This window comes from Miscanthus floridulus, chromosome 16, assembly GCF_019320115.1.
Source record: "Miscanthus floridulus cultivar M001 chromosome 16, ASM1932011v1, whole genome shotgun sequence".
Lineage (NCBI taxonomy): Eukaryota > Viridiplantae > Streptophyta > Magnoliopsida > Poales > Poaceae > Miscanthus > Miscanthus floridulus.
The window spans coordinates 107069594-107094161 of NC_089595.1; the positions used below are offsets into that span (position 1 = coordinate 107069594).

At 44.6% G+C, this 24568-nt stretch overlaps 2 protein-coding genes and 1 pseudogene across 2 annotated transcripts; 2 read left to right on the forward strand and 1 right to left on the reverse strand.

Annotated features, from left to right (window-relative positions):
* LOC136511211 (heterogeneous nuclear ribonucleoprotein Q-like) lies at window positions 1-2384 on the forward strand (annotated as a pseudogene).
* Window positions 2385-6095: 3711 nt separating this feature from the next.
* On the forward strand, window positions 6096-12073 carry LOC136512159 (protein ANTHESIS POMOTING FACTOR 1-like). Its single transcript, XM_066506141.1, has 10 exons — window positions 6096-6176; window positions 7958-8320; window positions 8407-8507; window positions 10243-10416; window positions 10512-10611; window positions 10746-10862; window positions 10947-11082; window positions 11188-11271; window positions 11675-11724; window positions 11807-12073. The coding sequence occupies exons 1-10, from the start codon at window positions 6111-6113 to the stop codon at window positions 11924-11926; spliced, it is 1311 nt and encodes a 436-aa protein (XP_066362238.1). The 5' UTR covers window positions 6096-6110; the 3' UTR covers window positions 11927-12073.
* A 522-nt stretch (window positions 12074-12595) lies between these two features.
* LOC136512084 (farnesyl pyrophosphate synthase-like) lies at window positions 12596-16686 on the reverse strand. The gene is made up of 12 exons (XM_066506085.1): window positions 16400-16686; window positions 15736-15760; window positions 15533-15648; window positions 15356-15442; window positions 15117-15233; window positions 14942-15030; window positions 14694-14745; window positions 14488-14583; window positions 14352-14396; window positions 14159-14248; window positions 14011-14082; window positions 12596-13117 (listed from the first exon to the last, which is right to left on the reverse strand). Exons 1-12 carry the CDS (start codon window positions 16541-16543, stop codon window positions 12989-12991), a joined length of 1062 nt encoding a protein of 353 aa, XP_066362182.1. The 5' UTR covers window positions 16544-16686; the 3' UTR covers window positions 12596-12988.
* Between the last annotated feature and the right edge of the window lie 7882 nt (window positions 16687-24568).

Here is a 24568-nt window from a genome sequence, read left to right on the forward strand (position 1 = left end):
ATGCCGCCGAAGTCTAAGAGGGGTGGCGCTGCCACCGCGAGGAAGGCGCCGGGGGCGAGGGGCCGGATGGGGAGGGCGCAGGCTGCTGCGGAGGAGGCGCCGGCTGTGGAGGAGATGAAGGAGGCGCCTGCTGAGGAGGTGAAGGTCGCCGAGGAGGCCCCAAAGGTGGTGGAGGAGCCAAAGCGGCAGCCCTCGCCTCTGCTGCCACAACAGCTGGTGGTGGAGGAGAAAGGCTCCGATGCCGCGGCCAACGGTGCCAACCAGGGCAAAGGTATTGTTTCTGCTCCTATTTCGTGCATAGGTCGTGGACTTCTGCTGTGATCTGTCCTGCGGCCTCAGAGATTTAGATTATAGATTATTAGTTGTAGCATGGCGGTTGTATTATGCAATAATCCCTATTATACTTGGTGGAACATGAACATATATTTTGGCCATTCTATTGATGACAAGCCCAGGATATTTATTTTGATGCCTGTGGCCATTTGGCATTCTGTTTTGACAATGACTACTATAGGTTTTACTTAGTTTGAAATAGAACAAAGAAGATTATGTGTTTGTTGTAATTATGGCTGATGGGCTCTGCTCTATATGGGTCAGATACTGTTCACTGTTTCATCTTAAAATAAGTTGATGGGGGTGTCTTATGCTCAAATTTTTAGATGACGGAGTTGCAAAAGAAACATATGAAGAAGAGGACAAAAGGCGAACGACTGGAGTTTGAGGATGAACCAGAATATGAAGAGGAGGCTGCTGTAGACTACGATGAGAAAGATTTAGAGCAATATGAGGAGCAATACGAGGATGGTGATGAAGAGGTGGAGTATACTGAAGATGTGGTTGAAGTGGAGATAGATATGGTGGATGAGGAACTTGATGAAGGTGGTGATGATGGAGAGGGGGAGGGATACGAAAATGCTGACGAAGAACATCATGTGGATGTGGATGATGAAGAACATAATGAAATGGTCAAAGAGCACCGCAAGCGGAAGGAGTTTGAAGTTTTTGTTGGTGGGCTGGATAAAGATGCAACAGAAAATGACCTTAGGAAGGTTTTTGGTGAAGTTGGTGAGATCACTGAAGTTCGTCTGATGATCAACCCTGTCACAAAGAAGAATAAAGGCTTTGCCTTCCTACGATATGCAACTGTAGAGCAAGCAAGGCGTGCTGTTTCAGAGCTAAAGACCACTGGTTGGTCTTAAGATTGACTATTTTATGTTTCTGTATCCTTTTCACAAATGGCTTACATGTTTTATTTAATATATACTCCAGGTGCGGGGTAAACAATGTGGCGTTGCTCCAAGTCATGACAATGATACACTCTTTGTCGGCAATATCTGTAAAACATGGACAAAAGAACATGTATGCAAATTAAGATTTGTTTTTGTGATTTTCATTTGCTTCTTCACTGAAGAAATAACTTGTTTTGGCTTTTGCAGTTGAAGGATAAACTGAAGAGTTATGGAGTTGAAAGTTTTGACGACTTACTACTGGTTGAGGATACTAACAATCCTGGGATGAATCGTGGCTATGCCTTGCTTGAGTTTTCTACTCGACTTGAGTCAATGGATGCTTTCAGGATATTGCAGAAGAGGGATGTAGTCTTTGGAGTTGATCGTAGTGCAAAGGTTTCCTTTGCTGATTCCTACCCTCAAGTCGATGACGAAATAATGGCACAGGTGACTACTTATTTTGTACAGTAATTATAACTTAAAAATCAATCATGAATTGCCCATTAACACGTGTACCCAATAGTTTCTATGTATCTACCTGATCTGTTTAAACTTTAAAGTTGTTGCATCCTGATTTATGTTATTTATGATTCAGGTCAGAACTGTATTTCTTGATGGCCTTCCTCCCTCATGGGATGAAGACCGTGTTAAGAAATATCTCAAAAAGTATGGAGCTATTGAGAAAGTCGAACTTGCTCGAAACATGCCAGCTGCCAAGAGAAAGGATTTTGGGTTTGTTACATTTGATACGCATGATAATGCTGTTGCTTGTGCTGAAGGGATAAGTGACTCTGAGATTGGTGAAGGTGATCACAAGGTCTGTTTTACAAATTGCAACTATATTTGCAGTGTCCATATAAATATATATTATGTCATTGTGCAAGTTTTTTTTTTTGTAATGATTGCAATTTCCCGATTCGGGCAAAAGTAAGGGCTAGACTGTCGCGGCCACTACAGAGACCACCTAGAATGAAGCATGGATTGAGAGGAAATTTTAGAGTCGGGCATGGTGCCCCACGAGGTGGCCGTTTACCGTATGCTCGTGCTCCTCCACCTCGCAGGCCTCCGCCACGTCTTGTTCGACCTGCTGTTAGTCGCTTACCACCCCTCAGGAGCCATCCATTTTTGGAACACGTCTCTGTAACTGGCATTTGAAAGGCCCAATCTTTGGAACGCGTCTCTGTAACTGTCTATTTTATGCTCAAATCATACCATATATAGCTACATTTCACACTATTGCTAAAAGGTTCAATCTCGCTATGAAACTGATAAATTCTAAGTGGGACGGCAATATTTATTACTGAAAGCGAATATTCCTTGCATGTGTTACAAAAGTTCCAAAAAAAAGACCGGTAATCACCTATAATATGTTTCATCTTTCTTATTATCACAAAATAGTTATTTGATTTATGTACAATAAATTAAACAAATGCTCATCCCTAGGAAATTAGGAGGCTTCCTTGTATACAATTTCATGAAATCATGGGATGGTGTAAGATTGTCATCAATCAAGACTGTAAGCATATATTCTCTAACTATATTCCGTACACTACATACAAAATTAATAACTTAACTTATTATATCTACCATGCACAGCTATTAAATTCACCGAGGATGGAAGTTTTGGGGGGACATTCTTAAAAGCCATACAAACGAATGTTTTGACAACTTTTCTGAAGATCTCTAAGTCATGATTAAGGACTTATACAGAATGTAACTTAAATGGATATATGAGAAAAAACTTTACTATGACTTCTTAGTTTTCCGGATTGTATACATGCTTAAAGATAATGTGTAAAAGTTAAACTATGGAAAAAAAACATTGGTTGTTTTCATTTACAAGATAAATCCGTTGCGTTAGCACGGGTATTATACTAGTACCAACAATGAGTTACTTCATCGAGAGTTCAGAATGGGTAGATCGTTAACTCTGCATGAACCCCAATGCCAGTATGCCAAGACGTCTCCTATTATGCCGAGAGGTTTCGTGTTTGGTTATTATCCTTAGTTCTTAGAGACAAAGCATTAGTTAGTTATATTGTGATGTGTCAGGAAAAGGTGATTGGGTTATTTGTATCTTTGGATTGTTTCGTTTTGCTTATTATTTCATTTTACCAAAATTTGAATCTCATGAATGTTCTCCTGGAGTTCCAGTTTTAAATAATGTCCACAGTATTCTCTATCTTTATTCTATTCTCTATATTTATTATATTACTAGAAAATATGCCCGTGCGTTACAACGGTGAGAAAAAAATATGTCTCTTGTCATTGAGATGTTATCTTGTATGACACTTATAGGTATTTGATACATAGATGAGATTGATATGGTTATTATTTGTATAAAATCTCAATCAACAATTATAAGTCAAAGGAAACAAGAATCTTACCATGCATGTACTAAAAGATCTAGACGTATATATAATAATTATTATAATATAATAATAATGCTTAAGAATACAGTGCTTGTTTCAAGTGAAGAGATAATTCCCAAAAAGTACTCAAACACTACCCACTATCAAGCCGGAAGCATATCAACGTACCATTTGTTTCGGTAATTGGAGAGTTTAATACGTATATGAAGGCACTGGGTTTGGAATCGATATAGAAATATCTATAGAATATATAGCTCACATGGTTCGTTGAAATCATCCGTCACAAAAAAAAGAACATTTGGTTAATGTTTAGGGAGGGACTTTTGTGCAAATTCATACAATCCAGAATTTTTTTAAGCTCCAATCCAGAATTTTCTATCCACTCGTTCATCGTTATCCCTTGCTAGCACCACAAATGCTCCTTTCCTTGAGTCAAAAAAGCTCCTTTCCTCTTCCTCATACAAGCGTGCCTGGCGGCAGCGGTGCATGGCATGAAGAGAGACAACGGCGGCGTGCGGGGCGAGGACTGGCTGCAGCAGATGGCTGGGTGAGGACCGGTGGCTGCTGCTCGCTGGCGTGCGGCGGCTGCTCGTGGTGGCTGGCTAGTTGAGATCCGGCGGCAGCTGCTCGTGAGCCCTGCGGCTGTGGCTTGCGGCTCGCCGAACGTGGACCGCTGGCGGCGGCGACTCACAGGCCGAGGAGTGTTAGCGTCAGCTCGCGGGCCATGCGGCGGCACAGCAAAGGCGCGGTTTGGACTGCGACGATAGGGGAGCGCAGACATCGAGCACGGCCAAGGCCGACGGACAGCTACGACGTGAGGGCATGGCCACCCATGGCGGGCTCGTGGCCATGGTTAGAGCATAGCCATGTCGGCTGATCGGGCGCGGCGCAGCAGGCTTGTGCACGGTTTCATGATTTTTGTGTTTTTTCTTGATTCGCTTGGATTAATTGATTGTGTGATAAATTTGATTGTTTGGTGGGATTTTTTTTTTTTCTCTTTGGTTTGATTTGTACTTGGATTGGATTTTCACGGTGGCAGGAGTCCGATTTGGAGAAACAACGAAAACAATTCGTAAACGTGCTCGACTCTAGAAAAAAAAACAGACGGTTGCGAGATTGCCGAAGTCGAGCCTCTAGAAAAAAAAAACAGACGGTTGCGAGATTGCCGAAGTCGAGCCACTTTACGATTATTAGATTGGACGAAAATTTAGTGTGGTAAGAAATTTTGTCTCTTTAATATTAGATATAGAATAGATATAGATTACAACTAAAACGTACGGACTTGTTTTCGGATCATCCGAACTTGTAGAGCTGGGTAACTTGAGTACGGCATTGTCGCCTACTCCGATCAGGAGCGGTGGGCGCGGTGCAGTAGCAACAACGTGGGTATTGTTCGACTTCTGCTTATTTCTCTTATTCTCTCCGTGTACAAGACCGCACATTTTCTGCATACTGTAATAACAAATATTTTTTAAAAAAAATCACTGCGCAACGTTAGTAGAAGAAATGCCCTCACGTCGTAGCCCGCACAACGTTAGTAGAAGAAATGACATGGTTAGAGCATACTGTAATAACAAATATTTAAAAAAAAAAATCACAGCGCGGTGCATTCTTGATCTGTGCCCGAGATGAAAGAAAGAGGGATGGGGCGTCGTTACAAAATTGTAGCCAAGTTACTGTTTTCAGAAAAAATTTATAGTTAGCACCATAAAACTAGCAAATGAAGATGTGGTATTGTTTGAATTATCGTGGTATTGTTTTTTTCCTGTTGCAACGCACATGTATGATCCTAGTACAATGAAAAGATTTAATAATCTTAGTTTGTGACCACAAATTGAGTCTACTAGGAGCCTGTTTAGATGGACTAGGACTAGCAACTAGTTCTATTAGCTCCTATAAGTGGACTAATGGACTAACAACTAGTTCATGATTAGTAGGCTAACAATAAGTCTGTCTGTTTGGATGATTAGGGACTAAAAAATAGTCAACTACCCTCTTCGTCCACAAAAGAATGCAATTATGGGATTTGTACCGACCGGACAAGCTCAAGTTTAACCAAGTTTATAGCAAATATTATTAATATTTATATCTATAAATAAATTTATTATAAAAATATATTTTATAACTAATCTAATGATACTTACTTTATATCATAAATGTCTGTACTTTTTATATAAATTTAGTTAAGTTCCAACTCTTTGACTTTAAAAAACGAGAATTATATTCTTTTGTGGATGGAGTAGTAGTTGTTAGTTCTATGTAAACAAGGCCTGGATTTTTTATCGAATTTTGCTACTTAACGGTCCTCACGGCCCGAATGTTCTTACCTAGAAGGCTAAAACGAAAGGCCTAACTACGCGGTTATGTTTTTTAATAAAAGAGAAACAGAAAATAAGTCATATCCTCATCGAAAATCTTCCCGTCTGACCAGTCGAGTCTCTCACCGACCAGCGCGCACAGTCTGCAAATATTCTCTTAGGCCTCACGATGACATCGGCCTAGCCTATGGATGACCTCAACATCGCTTGAAGGTAGGACTGCTTTGCGGCCACGTAACGTTTGTGACCCTGATCAGGTATGCGCAGGATAGGCTTCCTTTTTCTTCATGTTTTACTTTTTGATTCCCTATACTTATATGTTTTGCTTTATTTTCTGTATTTCATGAGATACATATGATGCTCATGTACTATGTAACATTTTTTCATGTTATTGATTATTTAACATGTGATGTTCTTCAATATTATTTAATTAACTTATTTTCTATTTAATTTATTTCTTTATTTATTTCATAACATTATCATTTATTTTTGTTCCCTTTTTCTTCTTCTTTACTTTACTCTAATTAATTATTTTATTTCTTATTTTTCATGTTTTGCACTTTTATTTCTATATTCCATGATATACATGTGATGTTGTATTACAATAAATGAGATGTTCTTCGATTATCTTTTAGTATTTCATTCAATACTCATCAAATGTTCCATACTATATTTTAGTTTGTTCAAACATTATCCATGTGATGTTATATTAAAATTTCATTAACCTTGATACATGTGATGTTCATGTAGTACACATGTGATGTTCGATGATGTATTCTTATATGTTTTGAATTTAGATAGTATAACTGAGATGTTCTTTAGCTATCTTTCTGTACCAATGTGATTTGCTTTTTAATTTTCATTTATACATGATTTTTTAATGTTGTTTTCCCTTACTTAACTATACAATTAATTTATCCATTTTTATGTATCTCTAGCATCTATTGGTTGATGTGATGTTTTATGATGTATTTTATGATGCTCATACAGTATATATTGGATGTTCCACGATTATCTCTGAGTACTCACATAATACTAGTGAGATATTCTATGGTATATTTTAGGTTTTTCAAGTAGTATACATATGGTGTTCTCTTTTATTTTTCTCGTTACGTGGATTTTTTTCATTTTTATAGTTTTCCCTTATGTTTTGTTCAACCTTTATTAATTTATTTTCTAGTTAAGTTATTTATTTTTATTTCTATATACTCATAGCATTTATTTCTCTTTTTTATTCTTCTTTATTTTGCACTAATTAATTATTTTTATTTTTTCATTATCATGTTTTTCTTTTCTACTACCTCCGTCCTGAAAAGAACGTAACTATGTGTTGTGTTCAACGAAAAGTGGTTCACCTTTGACTAAGTTTTTAGTTAATAATATTTATAGTTATGTCTTTAAATTAATTTATTATGAAAATACATTTCGTAATTAATCTGATGGTATTTATTTGGTATCATAAATATGGATACTTTTTAATCTATAATTAGTCAAATTTAAAGTACTAAAACGTGACACTGTGCCAGAATTGCATTTTTTAGGGTTAGAGGTAGTATTTCTTATTTTTCACAATATACTTGTGATATTTACCTGGTTTACACATTGTTCTATGATATATTTTAGGATGTTCACGTCGTGGTATACATTTGTTCCATAATATGTTTTATTTTTTCCTTTTACTTTTCTTTTGATTATTACCTTTTTTATTCCATTCTTTCTTTTATATTATTATTTGTTTTTTCTGTTAAGTAGAATTTTTATTCTATGAGATTTTTTATGATATATTTTAGTCTAGAATATTATTTTTGTGAGGATAGAATGCCTTTTCTTTTGACTTAAATGGTCTGATACAATTTAGTAATATAACTTTTTGTAACTTAGACGAAATATTTACAATGTGGTGGTGGAGAATGACTTTATTTAGCCACAATTTATGGTGTTTAATGCACTCTACACACTTTTTTTGCTCCTATTTTCTTTACCTCTGATATACTATTTACTATTTCTCTTCTTGTTTTTTTTACTATCCGGAACGCAGGAACTCCCGCGCGTCCTGAGCGGGGACAGGCGGGGGAACTCTTGGGGACGCGCTCACGATCTGGGCCGGGCTGGCACGGGGCGAGAACGTGGGAACGCGCGAGCTGGGCTGGGCCGTGGGATGGAATCGAGCGCTGGCGCGCGAGCGCGAGAAGATTCCGTGGTCGGCGTGGCACTGGCTGCCACCCGGTCGGACTGTAGTCGTCCCCCATCCTCCTCCATTACCAAATTGAGATCGAAAACCTGGGTTGCGGCGGACTCGACTGTAGCAGCAGCCACCGAGAACAAGATGGCGGCGGCGTTGCCGCAGCTGGACGACGAGATTGTCCGCGGCATGGCCATCGGCGCTGTCTTCACCGACTATGTGAGTTCCGATGCTAGAAGCCCCAACCCACCTATTCCTTGGAAGTTTTTCGCCTCGCACTAATTCGTCGTTCAAATCGGTTGCAGGCCGGGAAGATAAACTGCCTCGACTTCCACCGCAAGGAAGATCTCCTGGTCACCTCCAGTGACGACGACTCCATCCGCCTGTACAACATCACCAGCGCGACGTGGGTACCCTAGCCTTTGCTTGATTTCTCCTCACTTTTTTGATGCTGCTGTAATGTGTGGAATCTAATGTGTGCGAAGGAAAGTGTTGGCTCTACTGATTGATTTCAATGGACAGTTCGTGTTGCAATATGATTTTTGGGTACCCTATTGCAAGAGATTATAGAATCATTATTATTATTATTATTGGTTGGAATCAATGTTACTGAAGTAGGTGCTTTTTTTTAGATAAAGGATAGAAACTATCCGGCTTCATCTACCCTTGGGTAGAATGAGACCAAATTATTACAGCATCAAAAATTAAAGAAAGAAGTTGACCGAAGAAAATACATCCCCAACAAGGAGCTCGAGTAGTCCTACGTGACCTCTGACTTCCATCGTGATGTCAATTCCACAGAATAAGATCACCAACGTCAAGACGAAGCCGCCAAACACGTTTGTCAGACCTAATAAAGGTACTGAAAACGTTGGACACCGACCACCATTGAAGACTGGATGCTTCTTCCTTGGCAACAGCACGAAGCACTTGGTGTAAACCACCAAACGCCGAGCTGTTACGCCAACGAATGCCGCCTCCGCCTTGAGCTGAACACCGAACAGGGTAACCACACGGGAAAACTGCCCGGCCTTGGCGATCAAGAACTTCGACGACGCGCCTGCGCCATCGCCGCCGGCCCGGAGAAACCAGGCTAGGTTTTCACCTAGTTATTGAACGCCCGCGGATGCAGCAAGGGACGGACTGACCAACGGCTTCAGCAGCGCCTTCAACAAGGTGCGTGGCACAGAAGTTCCACCGCCGCCGGCCCGGCGTAACACGCCAGGCAAGGATTTCGCCCAAGCCGCCGCCACCACCGTCGACACTGCGCCCGGCCAACGTGGAAGACCGCCTTCACCGGAAGGTCACCATCAGAGACGCTCAGAAGACGGGCATCCCCGGCGCTGACCGTAGATCAGATCCAGACCCAGGGGGCCCAATCCTGACCCGCCGCCAGACGAACGGCACGCCGGCCGCCGCCGACGATCCACCACCACACAGAGCAAGGTACTGCCGGCAGAGGGACAGCACCAGCCCAGACCGAGGACGCCAGATCCAGGCCCACAGGGCCCAAATCCGCCCGTCCGCCGCCACGGCGACTGCACACCGATGACGGAGAAGTCCGCCACCGCCGCACCGCCCTGCGCCCGCCGCGCTCGCCCCCCACCTGGCCGCGTCGTCCAGCGCCGCCACACAACCGGCTGAGAGGGCCACGCCGCCGCCATCCCGGCCGGCCGCGCGGCCTTGCCGGCGGACCGCTCCGGCGGCGGCGCGACTGGAGATTGGAGGGGAGGGAGAGGGCGCGGCGGCTAGGGTTTGGAGGGGAGGGAGAGGGTGTAGAGATCACTGAAGTAGGTGCTATTGAAGCTAATTTCCTAATGGGTAGATGCAGCATGTTTGGCAATGACCAGTTAACATTTGATAAATATACATGGGTTATGCCTTAGTGTTACTCTTCTGTCATGTTGACCATATTGCTGGAGATGTGATTTACTTGTGCTGTCAGGCAACATTTGTTCATTACGGATGTTTGATGAAATCTTTGGATCATCCAGCAGTTTAGTTTTGATGGCCCTGTTTTCCCTAGTCCTGTCATTGTTCTCTATGGCCGGTAGAAGTTTGCGTTGTCATATGTACTCCATCAAAGTATATTTAGTAAGCCACCAGTAATCAGTGCTAGAACCTGCTGACTATTGTTTCAGGTTGTTAAAGACTACATATCACAGGAAACATGGTGCTGACCGTGTCTGTTTTAGTCATCATCCAAGTTCTATCTTATGCTCTTCACGATACAACCTAGAGTCTGCAGAGTCACTTCGTTATCTGTCATTGTATGACAACCGTTGCTTAAGATACTTCAAAGGGCACAAAGACAGGTTTGTTTTATTTTTCTTCTGATGCTGCTGCATTTCTTGTTTGTGGCAACACATTTTGAGGGGCAGATGCTGATAGGTGTTCCCTTTCATCTCAGGGTCGTTTCATTATGTATGTCACCTGTCAATGATAGCTTTATGTCAGGATCACTTGATCACAGTGTCAGAATATGGGATCTTCGCGTAAATGCTTGTCAGGTTGGCTACCAATCTTGGGCGGAACTTAGTTGATGAGCTCACTATAGCAACCAACTATGCTTAGTTTACATTTATGAGATGAAAGATGCCCTTTATCCTCTAAGCTCTTTCATGCTTTCTCATTTATCATTCAGGGCATACTAAGGCTGCGTGGTAGACCTTCTGTTGCATATGATCAGCAGGGACTTGTTTTTGCTGTAGCAATGGAAGGGGGTGCTATTAAGTTATTTGATTCCCGGTCGTATGACAAGGTATGTAGTGAACATAATACAGAACGACCATGTATTTGTGGAAGGGGTGTGAAATATTTATCTTGTGAATCAATCCAATTTCAGGGTCCGTTTGACACTTTCTTGGTTGGTGGAGATACAGCTGAAGTTTCTGACATCAAATTTAGCAACGATGGCAAGTCTATGCTTTTGACAACAACTAACAACCATATATATGTTCTGGATGCATATGGAGGGGATAAGTTGAGTTATATTATCTTCCCCTTTTTCTGTGCTTCAGATACCAATCCTTTTGGTGCACATTTCTGATCTTACATCCTTTTGCTGATATCCCAATGTAATTTGCAGAGGTGTGGCTTTAGTTTAGAGCCATCTCCCAATGTAACAAATGAAGCTGCTTTCACTCCAGATGGTCAATATGTAATTTCAGGTAATTGCATATTCTGGTTCATATGGAAAATTGCCCTCTAGTTTCCCTGCACTTAAGGCCTAATAAGGTGCTTTTTTTTTAAGTATCTCACCTTCTGCTTTTTCTTTGCATCGCTTTTGTGGATAGATCTGACAAGTAACAAGAATTCACTATGTTATTGGCCTTCAGCTTCACTTTTGCCATTAACCAACCATGTATATTTCGGAACCTATACTGCCTCAAGTGTTAACGTCCAATAAAAAAATGCAGTGATGATCATTGTATCATATGATAGTATGTTGCGCTTACATCGTTCTAGCACGTCTTAGACTTTACGCATATGCTCCTATGAATAAACCTTGGAAATTTGAATGTAGACGATGATTTTTCCCTAGAGAGCTACCTGATATGTTTGGTTTTGCAGGATCAGGTGATGGAACCCTGCATGCTTGGAACATCAATACAGTACAAGAGGTGCTTTTCTTTAATCAGGCTTTTAACATGTGTAATGTGTTGTTAGGTTGCTATGAGTCTTAGTGTCAGATTTCTTTTGCAGATTGCTTGTTGGAACAGTCACATTGGTCCTATTACAGCATTGAAGTGGGCCCCTCGTCGAGCAATGTTTGCAACTGCATCAACTGCCCTAACTTTCTGGATAACCAACCAATTGAATTAGAATTAGGTGCCTGGAAAAAGAAGGGATGAAATTTCATATATGTTAACTTACCAAATGTTTATATCCTGTTCTTTTGTCCAAAAGATAGATGTCATGTATGAAATCACTTACCAAATACTTGTTGTAGCGCTCCCTTTCTTATTTATATATATATATATATATATATACTACTAATACACTTGTCTGTTAAATTGCTGTAATGACATAGTTCCAGGAAGATACTTGTAGGGCTCCCGGGTTTCTTGTTCGCTTGCTCGTAAACGATCGTAAATTTCCAGCCGGGAACAGTGTTTTTCTCTCATACCAAACCAGCCAGCAGTAAATAATCCACGATACGATACGGCCTCCCGAACAGGCTGTTGTGTTCTTAACGCGCATAAAGTTGTCTTGGTGATTTACTCCAAACTCTACTTGGACTTCTGCTTCGAAAAACAGGCGCTTGTAACTTATTCTTTTTTGCCCTTGCTGGAACCACTAATATACTAATATATGGGCATGTTGGAGAATCATTTTGTTGCGGGCATGTTGGAGAATCATTTTGTTGCGTAAACAGTCCTTGTTGCTCAAGCTCCTGAAATTTAGGTTTTGGAATATTCTTCTATCATGTCGTGGCACTTTCCTTGCTGGCATTTTCCACAAAAGTCATAGAAGATGCTGGCATTTTCATGATCGACGTAAAGTCCACTTTAGTTTCACCATTTCACATTATCCTACTAATTTCCTGGACAATAACAGAGATTTACCCTGAGCACGCTAGAAATTTACTTGAAAGCGACTAGGAGCCTAAGAGGGCGGTGGCCAAAAGAAGCAAAAGAAGTCGATCAGATGCAAATAAAAACAACCAATTTACTGTCTGCAACATGCGGTCCACCAAACCGAAACAGCACCTTGCCTGAGTTGCCTGTTAATATTCAGAGCAGCAAGGTGCATCATACTACATTCGATCTTTTTTTTTTTTTGTTTTTTGAACTAGACGTTCCAGATCATACTAGAGCAGCAAGGTGAGGAAGTCCGGTATCTGTCAAGCATGCAATGGACCTGAGCTCCTTATCCAAGAGCGCCCTACTTCTGCCTCTTGTAGATCTTGTGCAAGAAGGACTTCAGCACGTTCTGAACCGCGATGCTTGGCTGGGCTTCAATGTCTGCAATCAGCTTCTTGTAGCTCTCATTCTCGTACTCCTGAAATACCGCCTGGAACAAAATGATAAACGAAATGTCAGACTTTAGTAAGGTTTGAGAATGTGCTTCAGTTTGTCATCCTATTTTCACCCTGTTCGCTTGTTGGTTTCAGCCAGCCCAAACCAGCCAGCCAACAGTATTTTCCTCTCACAACAAACCAGCCCACAAACCGACCAGCGAACAGGCCGAAAGTAAGAAAAAGTGTGGCTGATTGCTACTCCGTCCAGTGAAACTTAAGTGTCACATTGCAAAGTGCTTCAGTATGTCATCCTATTTTCAGACAAAGTAAGAAAAAGTGTGGCTGATTGCTACTTCGTCCAGTGAAACTCAAGTGTCACATTGCACACGTGTATAGTCTCCAAAGAATCAATATCATTTCAGTAACATATGGGGCATATGAACATATGGCGTGTTCAGTTTGGTTTGATAATAAGGTGGACCCATCACCTTGCCATTCCTCAACTTTTTGTTTGGTTTGTTGAATGGGATGAGTTGATGCATCACCACCTCATTTCTCACAAACTAATAATTAGTATAAGCATGAGGGACGGACTCATGTTGAACCACCTCATCTAAGATGGGATGGTTCCTCAAACCAGAGACCCCCATACTATATACAAAATGGGCGTCACATTGATCTTTAATCAAGAAGGGCGGGCCTGATGCAAGCGGTAGGTCCCGGGTTCGAGTCGCGGTCTCCTTGCATTGCAAGGGCGAGGGTAAGGCTTGCCACTGACACCCTTCCCCAGACCCCGCATAGAGCGAGAGCTCTCTGCACTGGGTACGCCCTTTTTTTTATTGATCTTTAATCAGTATTAACTGCATTATGCTTATGGTGGGCTTACATGAGCAAGTGATTACAATCTACAGATAAATAGAAAGCTTCATCAAAGGTAGAGACAGACCTCAAGGTTAAGTTCTTTGTAGAGGTTCTTCACTTTTGCCACACAAGCTGGATCTTTCTTGCCATAATTTTCCTGCAGAGCCATCAATTGTATAAACCTTTAGACAACAAACTTCTAATCATTTGAAAGAGGTCTGGACATGACTTACAAATAGAATGCACTTTTGGCTCTCATCAGCACGCTCAAGGGCTTGCACAACTAGCCATGAGCACTTGTAATCTTCAATGTCAGTTCCGATCTATATTAAAAATTAAAATCGATTAAATCACAATAGCTAAGAGAAAAAAAAAAGTATGAAAAGGATGCTAGTTCAAGTTACTGAAATAGATAAATGCACCAACCTTGCCAATAAATTCAGGATCACCATAACAATCCAGATAGTCATCCTGATAGAGAACAATCATATCAATACTAAGTAGACTAATGCTTGTGACAGAAAACAGTTCACATAGATGCACACAGCAAAATAGGTGTTACCTGGACTTGAAAGTATGTTCCCATTTCAACAAGGATGTTCTCTACATCACCATACTTGTCCAAATTCTCGCCAGAGAGCAGCAGGGCACATGCAACCTTTGATAAAGCAGCATATCAGTAACACATTCATGTGGTATTGATAATCTAGATGAGGGTCGCATGAAAATAGTATATGCAAAAGTTAAAAATAAAAAATAAAAAATTACCGGCAGATAAAATGAATAGTAGGCTGTCTTGTATTGAACAATACGACCATGACTGCAGAACGAATTGCAGGAAATCATCAGTAAATAAAAGGCACATCCTGAATCAGAATTACCATAGATATGCTATTATGTAAAGAACATTTCTCTAAAGCTAAACATGACAATGTGAGAGGAACACTTTAGTTCACATGGTAAAACATAGGAGTACAAAAGAATGTTTTGCCAGTAATTATTACATATTAACTTACACTGTTATGTTGTACTTTGTCAGATCTTTTTCTCCCTCATGGGTTGTGATAAGGTCCAGCAGCTGACCTGAAGCTGTCTTGAACTCAACCTAGGAAAACAAAACAACATAATCAGGACCTGTAATAATCTGAAACCTTGAGCTGAACATTGATGTGCATCAGAACATATAGTTACCTCATTGAACAAGTCAAGGAGATCAGCATAGTAAGGCTTGCCCTTAAAGTGGCGGCGAAGGATCCGTGAGATATGGTTGCGAAGGATAATCCCGTCATTCACAGCAATGAAGCCAACCTATCGCAAACAAAATATGCCCTTAGCTATTACTTAACAAAGAGAATTAGAAATTTCTCTGCACTGAAGTTACTACACAAAGGAAAAATAGACAAATGCTTTGGTATTCAGTTACGGCTAACCTGAGGCGCCCTGAACCAGCAAGGCTGGCCACGACGAGTGTGGGAGCCATCCATGATATCATCAAGCACAAGAAAGAAAGCTTGAAGCTGAAATACAACAGCAAACTTAGATGAGCTACTCAATTGCTTGACTGACATTCTTCCTGACAACATTGGGGGACAAAAACAAAACATTACCCATTCAATGCACCAGCCAAGGGTGCAAGCAAGGAACAGTTCCTCCTCGTCCAGAGTATCAGCACCCTTCAACAGCTTGTAGCTGTCAACCACAGAGAGCCCACGGTTACACTTGCCTGTCATTGGACAACAGTTACGGATCAGAAGTGTTACTTGTTTTTCGTACAATGTAAAAAGTAAGTAATTCAGAATCATCTCCTCACCTCCGAGTACATTGTAGTCAACCATCTGTTTGAAGAGGAAGATAGAGAAATGTCATATTAGCATCGCACATCAAAAGCACTAGCTAACAGAACAAACAGTATAAGCGGCCTGCTAAAACACCCAAGATCCATATATGCCATTAATAATTGCTACGGTGGTTTGGATTTAACTGCAGAGCCTAATAATCACAAGCTCTGCTCTGTTTTGGCAGCAATTCAATGTCCAAAAGCAGAGCCCGTCAACCCAACCCAACCCAACTGAACGGGAAGTTCCAGTTCGTGTTGATCCGTTCCATCCAGCCCACGTAAAAACATACTCCTACTAAACAGCAGTAACAAGCTGTTCCAGAGGACTAATCCTCGCTCATTTATTTACCCGTGATCCGGTGCTTTCTTCATTTATTCACCCATAATATGTCCATGTGCACGCGGTAAACAAAATTAATTTCGCTTCAATAAGAACCCGGTGCCGCACGAACTACAGAGAGCCCGCCGATCCGGGGTGGAACCTAAACGGAACATGAGGAGAACTCGCTGGGCCACGGCGACGGCGCACGGAGCCCCCACACGCCACAAGGATCAAACCAGGAAACAGCGACATAAAAGGAAGGACGACAGCGAGAGCGAGAGAGAGGGAGGGAGGGAGAGGGAGAGGGGTCGTTACGCGGTCGATCCACTGGTGCGACTCCTCAGTGAACTCGAAGGCGGGGTCGGTGAGCAGCTCCTCCTTGAGCGTCTTGTAGATCTGCGCGAAGGCCGCCCTGGTGTCCCCGCCGGCAGCGGCCGCGCCATTCCCGTCCGCCGCCATTGCCTCCTCTCGCCTCCTGGCGACGCAGACGGGTCCGAGGGCCGAGAGCGATCGAGGGAGCCGAGTGTGACTGGCGCCGCAGTCGCGCTGCGCAGTGCCGGGGAAGGAGGGAGTCAAATAGTCAATAGGGGTGGGGGCACCAAGGCAACGTGGGACGCGGCCTTTTCAGGGGCCGGATTGGCGACGGCAACGGGCAAAGCTGCAGCGGGCGGGTCGGCAGCGGCACGCACCGGCACGGCACGAGCACGGCAGCGACGCGACGCGACACAGCTGCCCGGTTCAGAGTTGGGTTTGGACAAAAGGAAACAAACGAAGCTGACGGGACGGAGGGAAACGCGACAGAGCACAAAACAGAGCCGTGCTGTGGATCCAGATCTGGTGCGCTGCGACCTGGGACCCCAGTTCAGGTTATCCGTTTGTTTATAGTTTCCGGCACGTTTGCTGCCGAGTGGGTTGGTGAGCTGATCCGCTGATCTAGCGCCTGTTCTGAAATATGAATGGCAATAAGCTGCTGCGCTGGATCGTCACGTGATTAGATATCAAGGATCGGATCGATGCGGCCTGTTCGTTTGCTCGTAAACGATCGTAAATTTCCAGCCAAAAACAGTGTTTTTCTCTCACACCAAACTAGCCAGCAGTAAATAATTCATGATTGTTTATGGCCTCCCGAACAGGCTGCATATGCCGTTGTGATGGAGCTTTACTTTTTTTGATTGGCAGCATGTTCGCTCGCTTGTTGGTTTCAGCCAGGACTTATCAGGTAGCTAATAGTATTTTCTTCTCATAACAAACTAGCATCAGTCCGGCTTATCAACCCATAAACCAACCAACGAACGGGCTCTTGATTTGATATTACATATAATAATATCACGATAACATATATATGAGCGCATGTTATACTGTATCTAAAATAGATACTACAATCGTGATATTTTACAAGTTGCAATACATAAGCATTCACCTTAATCATAACAAGTTTGTGTTTTACAATATGTTGTAGAATCTAATATCTCAATGTTTCGACCAAGAGAACGTGCTTTGCACGAACACTAAGCTGCAGCTGGTCACCAATCAAAGATAATCCAGAAGATTTTCAAGTCTAAGATGCGCCATCTAACTTCTGGTAGCTGAAGCATGTAGATAGTTGAAGCTATAGTTAGAAATATCCTGCACATAAGTTGTTTGTTAATTTTTAAAGTTAAAGTACTATTGATATATCTTGAAAAAATATGTATCGACGTGTAATGCATTACCTCTTTCATAGAGTTAGAACCTCTTTATATACAATATTCTTTGTGAATATATCCTTTGTCAGTCTCTTCTTCCCCTTCCCTTTTCCCTTTTCTCTTGTTCACGTCCTTCTCAGCAGCCGGCACGACCAAGATCCTAATGTTCGATCTTGATGTAGCTCTTGATAGCGCCACATATAATTGGCCATGCGAGAACACTGGTTTCGGTAAGTATACCTCGACGTTAGGGATAGTCTGTCCATGTGCCTTGTTATTTAGTGCACTGTATAAAATATGATGCCATTTATGAAGAACTCCATCCAATAAATTGCTATCTTAGATAGGGAGGGCACTGTATTAACTACAGAATTCTCATATGGGTGCTTACATGATGAATGGAGAGAGAAGTTTGCTTCATCATGTCACATTAGCATTATCACTCTAATTTTAGCCTGCTCAATTCTATAGAGACCATTTTTTGATGCTTAATACTGAAACATGTGTGAAAATATGTGCCCTGTTCGCTTGGACTTGTTTAGCTTATAAGCCGTACTTTTTCAGCCAACGAACAGTATTTTTCTCTCACACCAAATTAGCCAACAGTACTTTCAGCCATGGCTTATTAGCCAAACAAGCCCAAGCAAACAGGGTGATGGTCGTATGAGCCATAAAACTTTAGTCATTTAAATATTTAATTATTTATATTTTTCCCTTTGTTCAGCTTGAGTCATTGCACTTACATCGTCTCGAATCATTCATGTTTTCAACTGTCTTAATATATGTGAGCACGAAGTAGAAAAACTTTTGTGCTTTGAAGAGCCTATGGGTAACAGGATCATCCTGCTGTTACCCTTAGAAACTGTCCTGTAACAATGAGATCAAAAGTGCAGTTCTAAAAGTGTTGCTTTGCAACTGGAGAGAAAACCATAGTGGCTAGGTAGCTAGCCAGGACTTGCTAATCATGGATTCTATCAGCCAGTGTTTTTTTGTTCCTGAACTTCCTCCTTCAAATCTCTCTTTATTTTATCATGAAATGAAGGATGTAGTAAACAGAAAGTTGATGTAATCCCAAACATCTTCGGTCTGCAGTATGCAGGAAGGATTATGCACTTCTATTGCAGTCTCAACCTCCCTAGGTGTTGCCTGAGTCCCTATCATTAGAGTGACACTTATGATTCTGATTTAATTTGTCTTTATCATTCTGATTCTGCTGACCTAAATATACACATGCATTTAGTATATTCTGATTCTGCCAACCAGCGAAGACGATCCGACAACGGCGAGTTCGCGGCCACCGGATCGAGCAGGCGACATAGGCGAATTCGACGGGGACTCGATCCGCGTGGCTCCGCGAGGGGAAATTTGGGGGTACCTACGTCTTTGATCAGGTCAGGATTGCCGAGCCCAATGCAAAAGAGATTAGCACATTGGCGCTGTTTGTTTCTGACGAGGTTAGGACTGACGAGGAACTGGTAGATGCTGGGGCTGGCATCGACGGCGATGACCTGACGCCCGCCGGGGGAGGCCGGGAGCGGGTGTGGACGCGGCATCGCGCCGACGGCCAGGTAGCCTGTCAGATCGGCGGCCTGACCACGGTTTTAGGGCTCGGCGGAGGGCACAAGCGCCACAGGCGGGTGGAGGGCCGGGAGCGGTCGTGTCGAGGCGGTCTCCGCGCCGGAGACGGAGGACGTCTGCCGGGGGAGGCCGGGAGCGGGGGTGGAGGCGGTCTCCGCGCCGCGCCGGAGCCGGAGGACGCGAGCGGGGGTGGGGGGGTGGGGCTGCGGGGGAGGGGGGTGTGGGGTGGTGAGGCGGCGGCGGCGGAAAGCGGAAGGCGAGATGAGGGCGGGTGCGAGGGCGGCATGAGGCCTAGGGCTGCGGTCTGCGGGATTTGTTTCGCACAACGAAGGGAACCGGGTGAGCATTAATATGTTTCGCACGCTATCAACGATTCTCTTATCAATTGTTTAGTTGTAGAGATAGAGATTTTTTTTTTTTTGAACTTTCGTCTTCTGTGGGTTTAGCACCCTTGTTTACATGTATTGGCATCGTTGGTACAAAAGAGGTGCTGTTATTTTCTGACAACACCATTGGCTTTCGTCTTCTGTGGGTTTAGCACCCTTGTTTACATGTATTGGCTTTCGTCTTCTGGGGTAGATAGGTTGGATGCGTGAGGAAAACGTATGGAACTGTATTTGTTTGATTACTCAGTGCAATAAAAAAATATTGGTAGCACTGACATGAGTTTGTGTACCGTGTAGCGGTGGCTCAACACGCACATAGAAAGTCATGAGCAAGAGAGTTGGTTGGAATTGTATTTTATTATTCTCGGTGAGTCTACCTCCAATGATATAAAAGCAAGCCAAAAGTTGAAGCCGTTTTTTTTTTGTTGTTGTATTGATAACTGATAACTTCGCTTGTTTTGCAACCTACCAAAAAACAGTGGCTCGAGACATACACAGAAAGTTGTGAGCAAGAGAGTTGGTTGGAATTGTATTTATTATTCTCGGTGAGTCCAGCTCCATTGATACGAAAGCAAGCCGAAAGTTGAAGCGTTTTTTCTGTATTGATAACCGATCATTTCGCTGGCTTTGCAACCTACTAAAAAAACGGTGGCTCAATACCTACACAGAAAGTCATGAGCAAGAGAGTGCGTTGGAATTATATTTTATTATTCTCGGTGAGTCTAACTCCATTGATACGAAAGCAAGCATAAAGTTGAAGCGTTTTTTGTTGTATTGATAACCGATGACTTCACTTGCTTTGCAACCTACCAAAAAACAGTGGCTCAACACGCACACAGAAAGCTCAAAGCCGTGAGCAAGAGAGTTGGTTGGAATTGTATTTTATTATTATCAGTGAGTCCAACTCCATTGATACGAAAGCAAGTCAAAACTTAAAAGCGTTTTTTTTTGTATTGATAACCGATGACTTCACTTGCTTTGTAACGTACCAAAAAGATAAACATCGCAGATACCCTTATTCTCCTTTACATTGATGTGATATCGGTAATAGATAAACAAATCAATTTTATGAGCACTAGTGATATCGGTCAACACATGCTAAAGCAGTGCCTCAACATAAACACAGAAGCCATGAGTGAGAATGTTTGTTGATATTTGTCGGTGCAGAAAGTGACCAACTAGTGAATATTTATAGTTTTACTGTACATTGTGATCGGAGGTGGCCTAGCACTCAATGACATAGGATTTATACTGGTTCGGGCAACGTGCCCTACGTCCAGTTGGGGTCGGTCGGTGACTTTATTCCTGAGCCCAGGTGCTCGAAGTTTGCAGTAGGGTTACAAACGAGAAGGAGAAAGATAGGGTGTGCAAGAGGTCCGGTCGGCTCTTCCGACGAGAGTGACAGGAACTTCGCTATGAGCTAAGTGTTCAAGCAGGTGCTTTAGGTCCGAATCAGGCGGTTCTGTGGTTGTGAGCTATCGATCTAAGAAACTCTGATCAACTGATCTCCATCCCCCTTTGTTGGAGGAAGCGCACCCCCTTTTATAGATGAAGGGGACGGCTTTACAAGTGAGAGGGAAAGGGTGCGTATGGTACCGAGCCTTGTTGTCCACGCCTACCGAGCATTATTGCCCACCCCGGCGGGTACCAGATAATGGTAGGCGCCAACAACACTGTTGATGTCACTGTAGAATATCAGATGCATATGGGAGGTCGTGCTGCCTTTTTCAGGGATGGTGGACGTCGGTACCTGCAAATACTGTTCAATACCTAGAGGCATGTGAGGAGTCTCGCTATGTTCACCCGGTACGGTAAATCCTGGCGCCCATACCGCTATTGATGCCCAGAGGCACGTGGAGGGCATTACCGTATGGGAGTTTTAGCGGCCTCTACAATACTGTAGAGGAAGATGTCGGCGCCTACAATACTGTTTGTGTCAGGTGGCTGCAGAGTACTGTTCCGTGCAGGGTATGGTCCCTGGTACGGTGGTTTTGACTTGTGAGCCTTGCCTTACCTTTCTCCGCACGTCTTCTGGTTCCTACCGAACGGGCGTCCCCGGTCGGATGGCTCCAGTCGGCTCTGAGTGCGCCGGTCGGAGAAGAGCGGTGAGCAGGGTTCCTACGAGCCCCGGTCGGAGGGACGCGGGGTCGGAGTCGGAAGTAGCACTTTGGGCCAGGCCTTCCGATCGGAGAGGGCGGCTGGAGGCCGAAGCGAGTGCTCCGATCGGAGTGGTGGGCCCAAGGGGTCGACGAGTGGGCGCCGCTCCTTTCGGTCCAGACCTTCTGGTCGGCGACTGGGCCTTCCTTCTGGCCTATTGTATTTAGACTTTTGGGCCGAGCCTGGCGCGAAAGCCGGTCCCCAAGGGACCCCGGGTTTATGAACCCGATAGAAGCCCCCGAGCCCCCGGGTGATTCGGGTCGAATTGTTCGGGGGATTTTTGTCTTGCTGACGGGTGCGCGCGAGCGCACCCACGGGTGTAGCCCCGAGCCCCCGGGCGGTTCGGGCAGAACCGTCTGGGGGTGTTGTTCTGGTGGGCGTGTGTGTGTGTTTAGTCTGAGACGGAATTTTGTCGCCCGAGGCGTCGCTGTGCAGCCGAGGCAGTTTTTTAGTTTGTTTTCAGAGATTGGGTGAGAGGGAGCTTGTGGATCCCGGCGTCGGTGCGCGCCGTGGGATCGAGTGAGGGAGTCAGTCAAGGGTTTTGGACGAGACAGAGCTCACTAATGCGCGTCGTGGGATCGGGTGAGGCAGTTAGTTTCGGACGAGACAGAGCTCACTGATCTTGACGTCGATGCGCGCCGTGGGATCGGGAGAGACAGTTAGTTTCAGATGAGACAGAGCTCACTAATCCTGGCGTCGATGTGCGCCATGGGATCAGGTGAGGCAGTTAGTTTCGGACAAGACAGAGCTCACTGATCCTGGCGTCGATGCGCGCCGTGGGATCGGGTGAGGCAGTTAGTTTTGGACGAGACAGAGCTCACTAATCCTGGCGTCGATACGCGCCGTGGGATCGGGTGAGGCAGTAGTTTCGGACAAGACAGATCTCACTGGTCCTGGCATCGATGCGCGCTGTGGGATCGAGTGAGGGAGTCTGTGTTTAGACAAGACAGAGCTCGCTGATCCTGGCGTCGATGCGCGCCGTGGGATCGAGTGAGTTGGAGTCATGTTTTGGACGAGCTAGAGCTCGCTGATGCTGGCGTCGATGCGCGCCATGGGATCGAGCGAGTCGGAGTCGTGTTTTGGACAAGCCAGAGCTCGCTGATCCTGGCGTCGATGCGCGCCGTGGGATCGAGCGAGTCGGAGTCGTGTTTGGACGAGCCAGAGCTCGTTGATGCTGGCGTCGATGCGTGCCGTGGGATCGAGCGAGTCAGAGTCGTGTTTTGGACGAGCCAGAGCTCGTTGATGCTAGCGTCGATGCGCGTCGTGGGATGGAGCGAGTCGGAGTCATGTTTTGGATGAGACAGAGCTCACTGATCCTAGCATCGATGCGCGCCGTGGGATCGAGTGAGGGAGTTAGTTTGGTCGTGAGAGAGCTCACTGATCCGGGCGTCGATGCGCGCCGTGGGATTAGGTGAGGGGGTTAGTTTGGACAAACCCTGGCGTCGGTGCATGCCGTGGTTTCTAAATAGTTAGTTTAGGGGTCGGACAAGACCAAGACCGTGGGTCCTGGTGTCGGTGCGCATCGTGGGACCAAGCGGGTCGGAGTCGTGGATCTTGGCCTCGGCGCAGCCTGGGCAGCCGAGGTAGTTAGTTTAGTTAGTTTTCACGCGAGTTCGGAGTCGCGGTCCCTGGATTTTTGGAGCGCGGTCGGAAGTGAAGCCGTTACGCGAGTTCAGAGTCGCGGTCTCTGGATTTTTGGAGCGCAGTCGGAAGTGAAGCCGTTACGTGAGTTCGGAGTCACGGTCCCTGGTTTTTTGGAGCGCAGTCAAAGCGTAGTTAGTTAGTTAAAGATCGGACAAGGCGGTGCTCATGGATCCTGGCGTCGGTGCACGCCGCGGGACCGGGCGAGTCGGAGTCATGGATCTAGTGAGTTCGAGGTCGCTGTCCTTGGCATTTGTCTTGAGCCCCCGAGCCCTGTCGGGCCTTCGTGGGGGTCGACGTGAGTTGTGTGCGTTACCCCATCCGGTTCCTCACAACCGGAGGGGCTGAGTTTCGTCGCTTGTCCCGATCGCTCGGGCTCAAAGACTAGCTCGGTGAGTTCGCTAACGGGTGTGATCGAGTGGAATCCGGGTCCATCATTCAATGGGGTCGGCATAGCCCTCTTGTGACATTCCACTACTCCTTTACCTGCAACCCGGCAGATGCCTAGGTCGTTCCGGAGACCGACCCGGGTGGCCTAACGGCCTCCCCTTGATGGAGATTCTATGGGCCTGGCGAGAGGTTTAGGATCGAACGAGAAGGTTGAGATGACCCGGTCTGCCGAACCGGACGAGGGCCGCACGGTGCTCATCTATGGTTTTCTCCCCTAGCTCTGTTGGTCACTCATGTCGAATGAGGCAACCACCGCTTCGTGACACAACACGGAGCGTTCTGATGCATTTCGCTGCACGTGCGATGCTTAGTTCCCGAGCCCCCGAGCGGTTCAGGGCCTGAATCGTCCGGGAGGCATGGGCGTATGGAATGAATGTGCGTATGGATGTATGAAATGATTGTAAGGAAATAGAGGGGGTTGGTAGTGCTCACCTTGATGGTTTAAGTGATGGGGTTCGGAGAGCTTCAGTCGAAAATGTCCGACTGGGACCTGCGCTCGTCAATCGTGGGTGAGCCCTTGTGTGAACAGTTTTTGTATTAATGAACACATGCTCACCTTGATGACCTGAGTGACGGGGTTCAGAGAG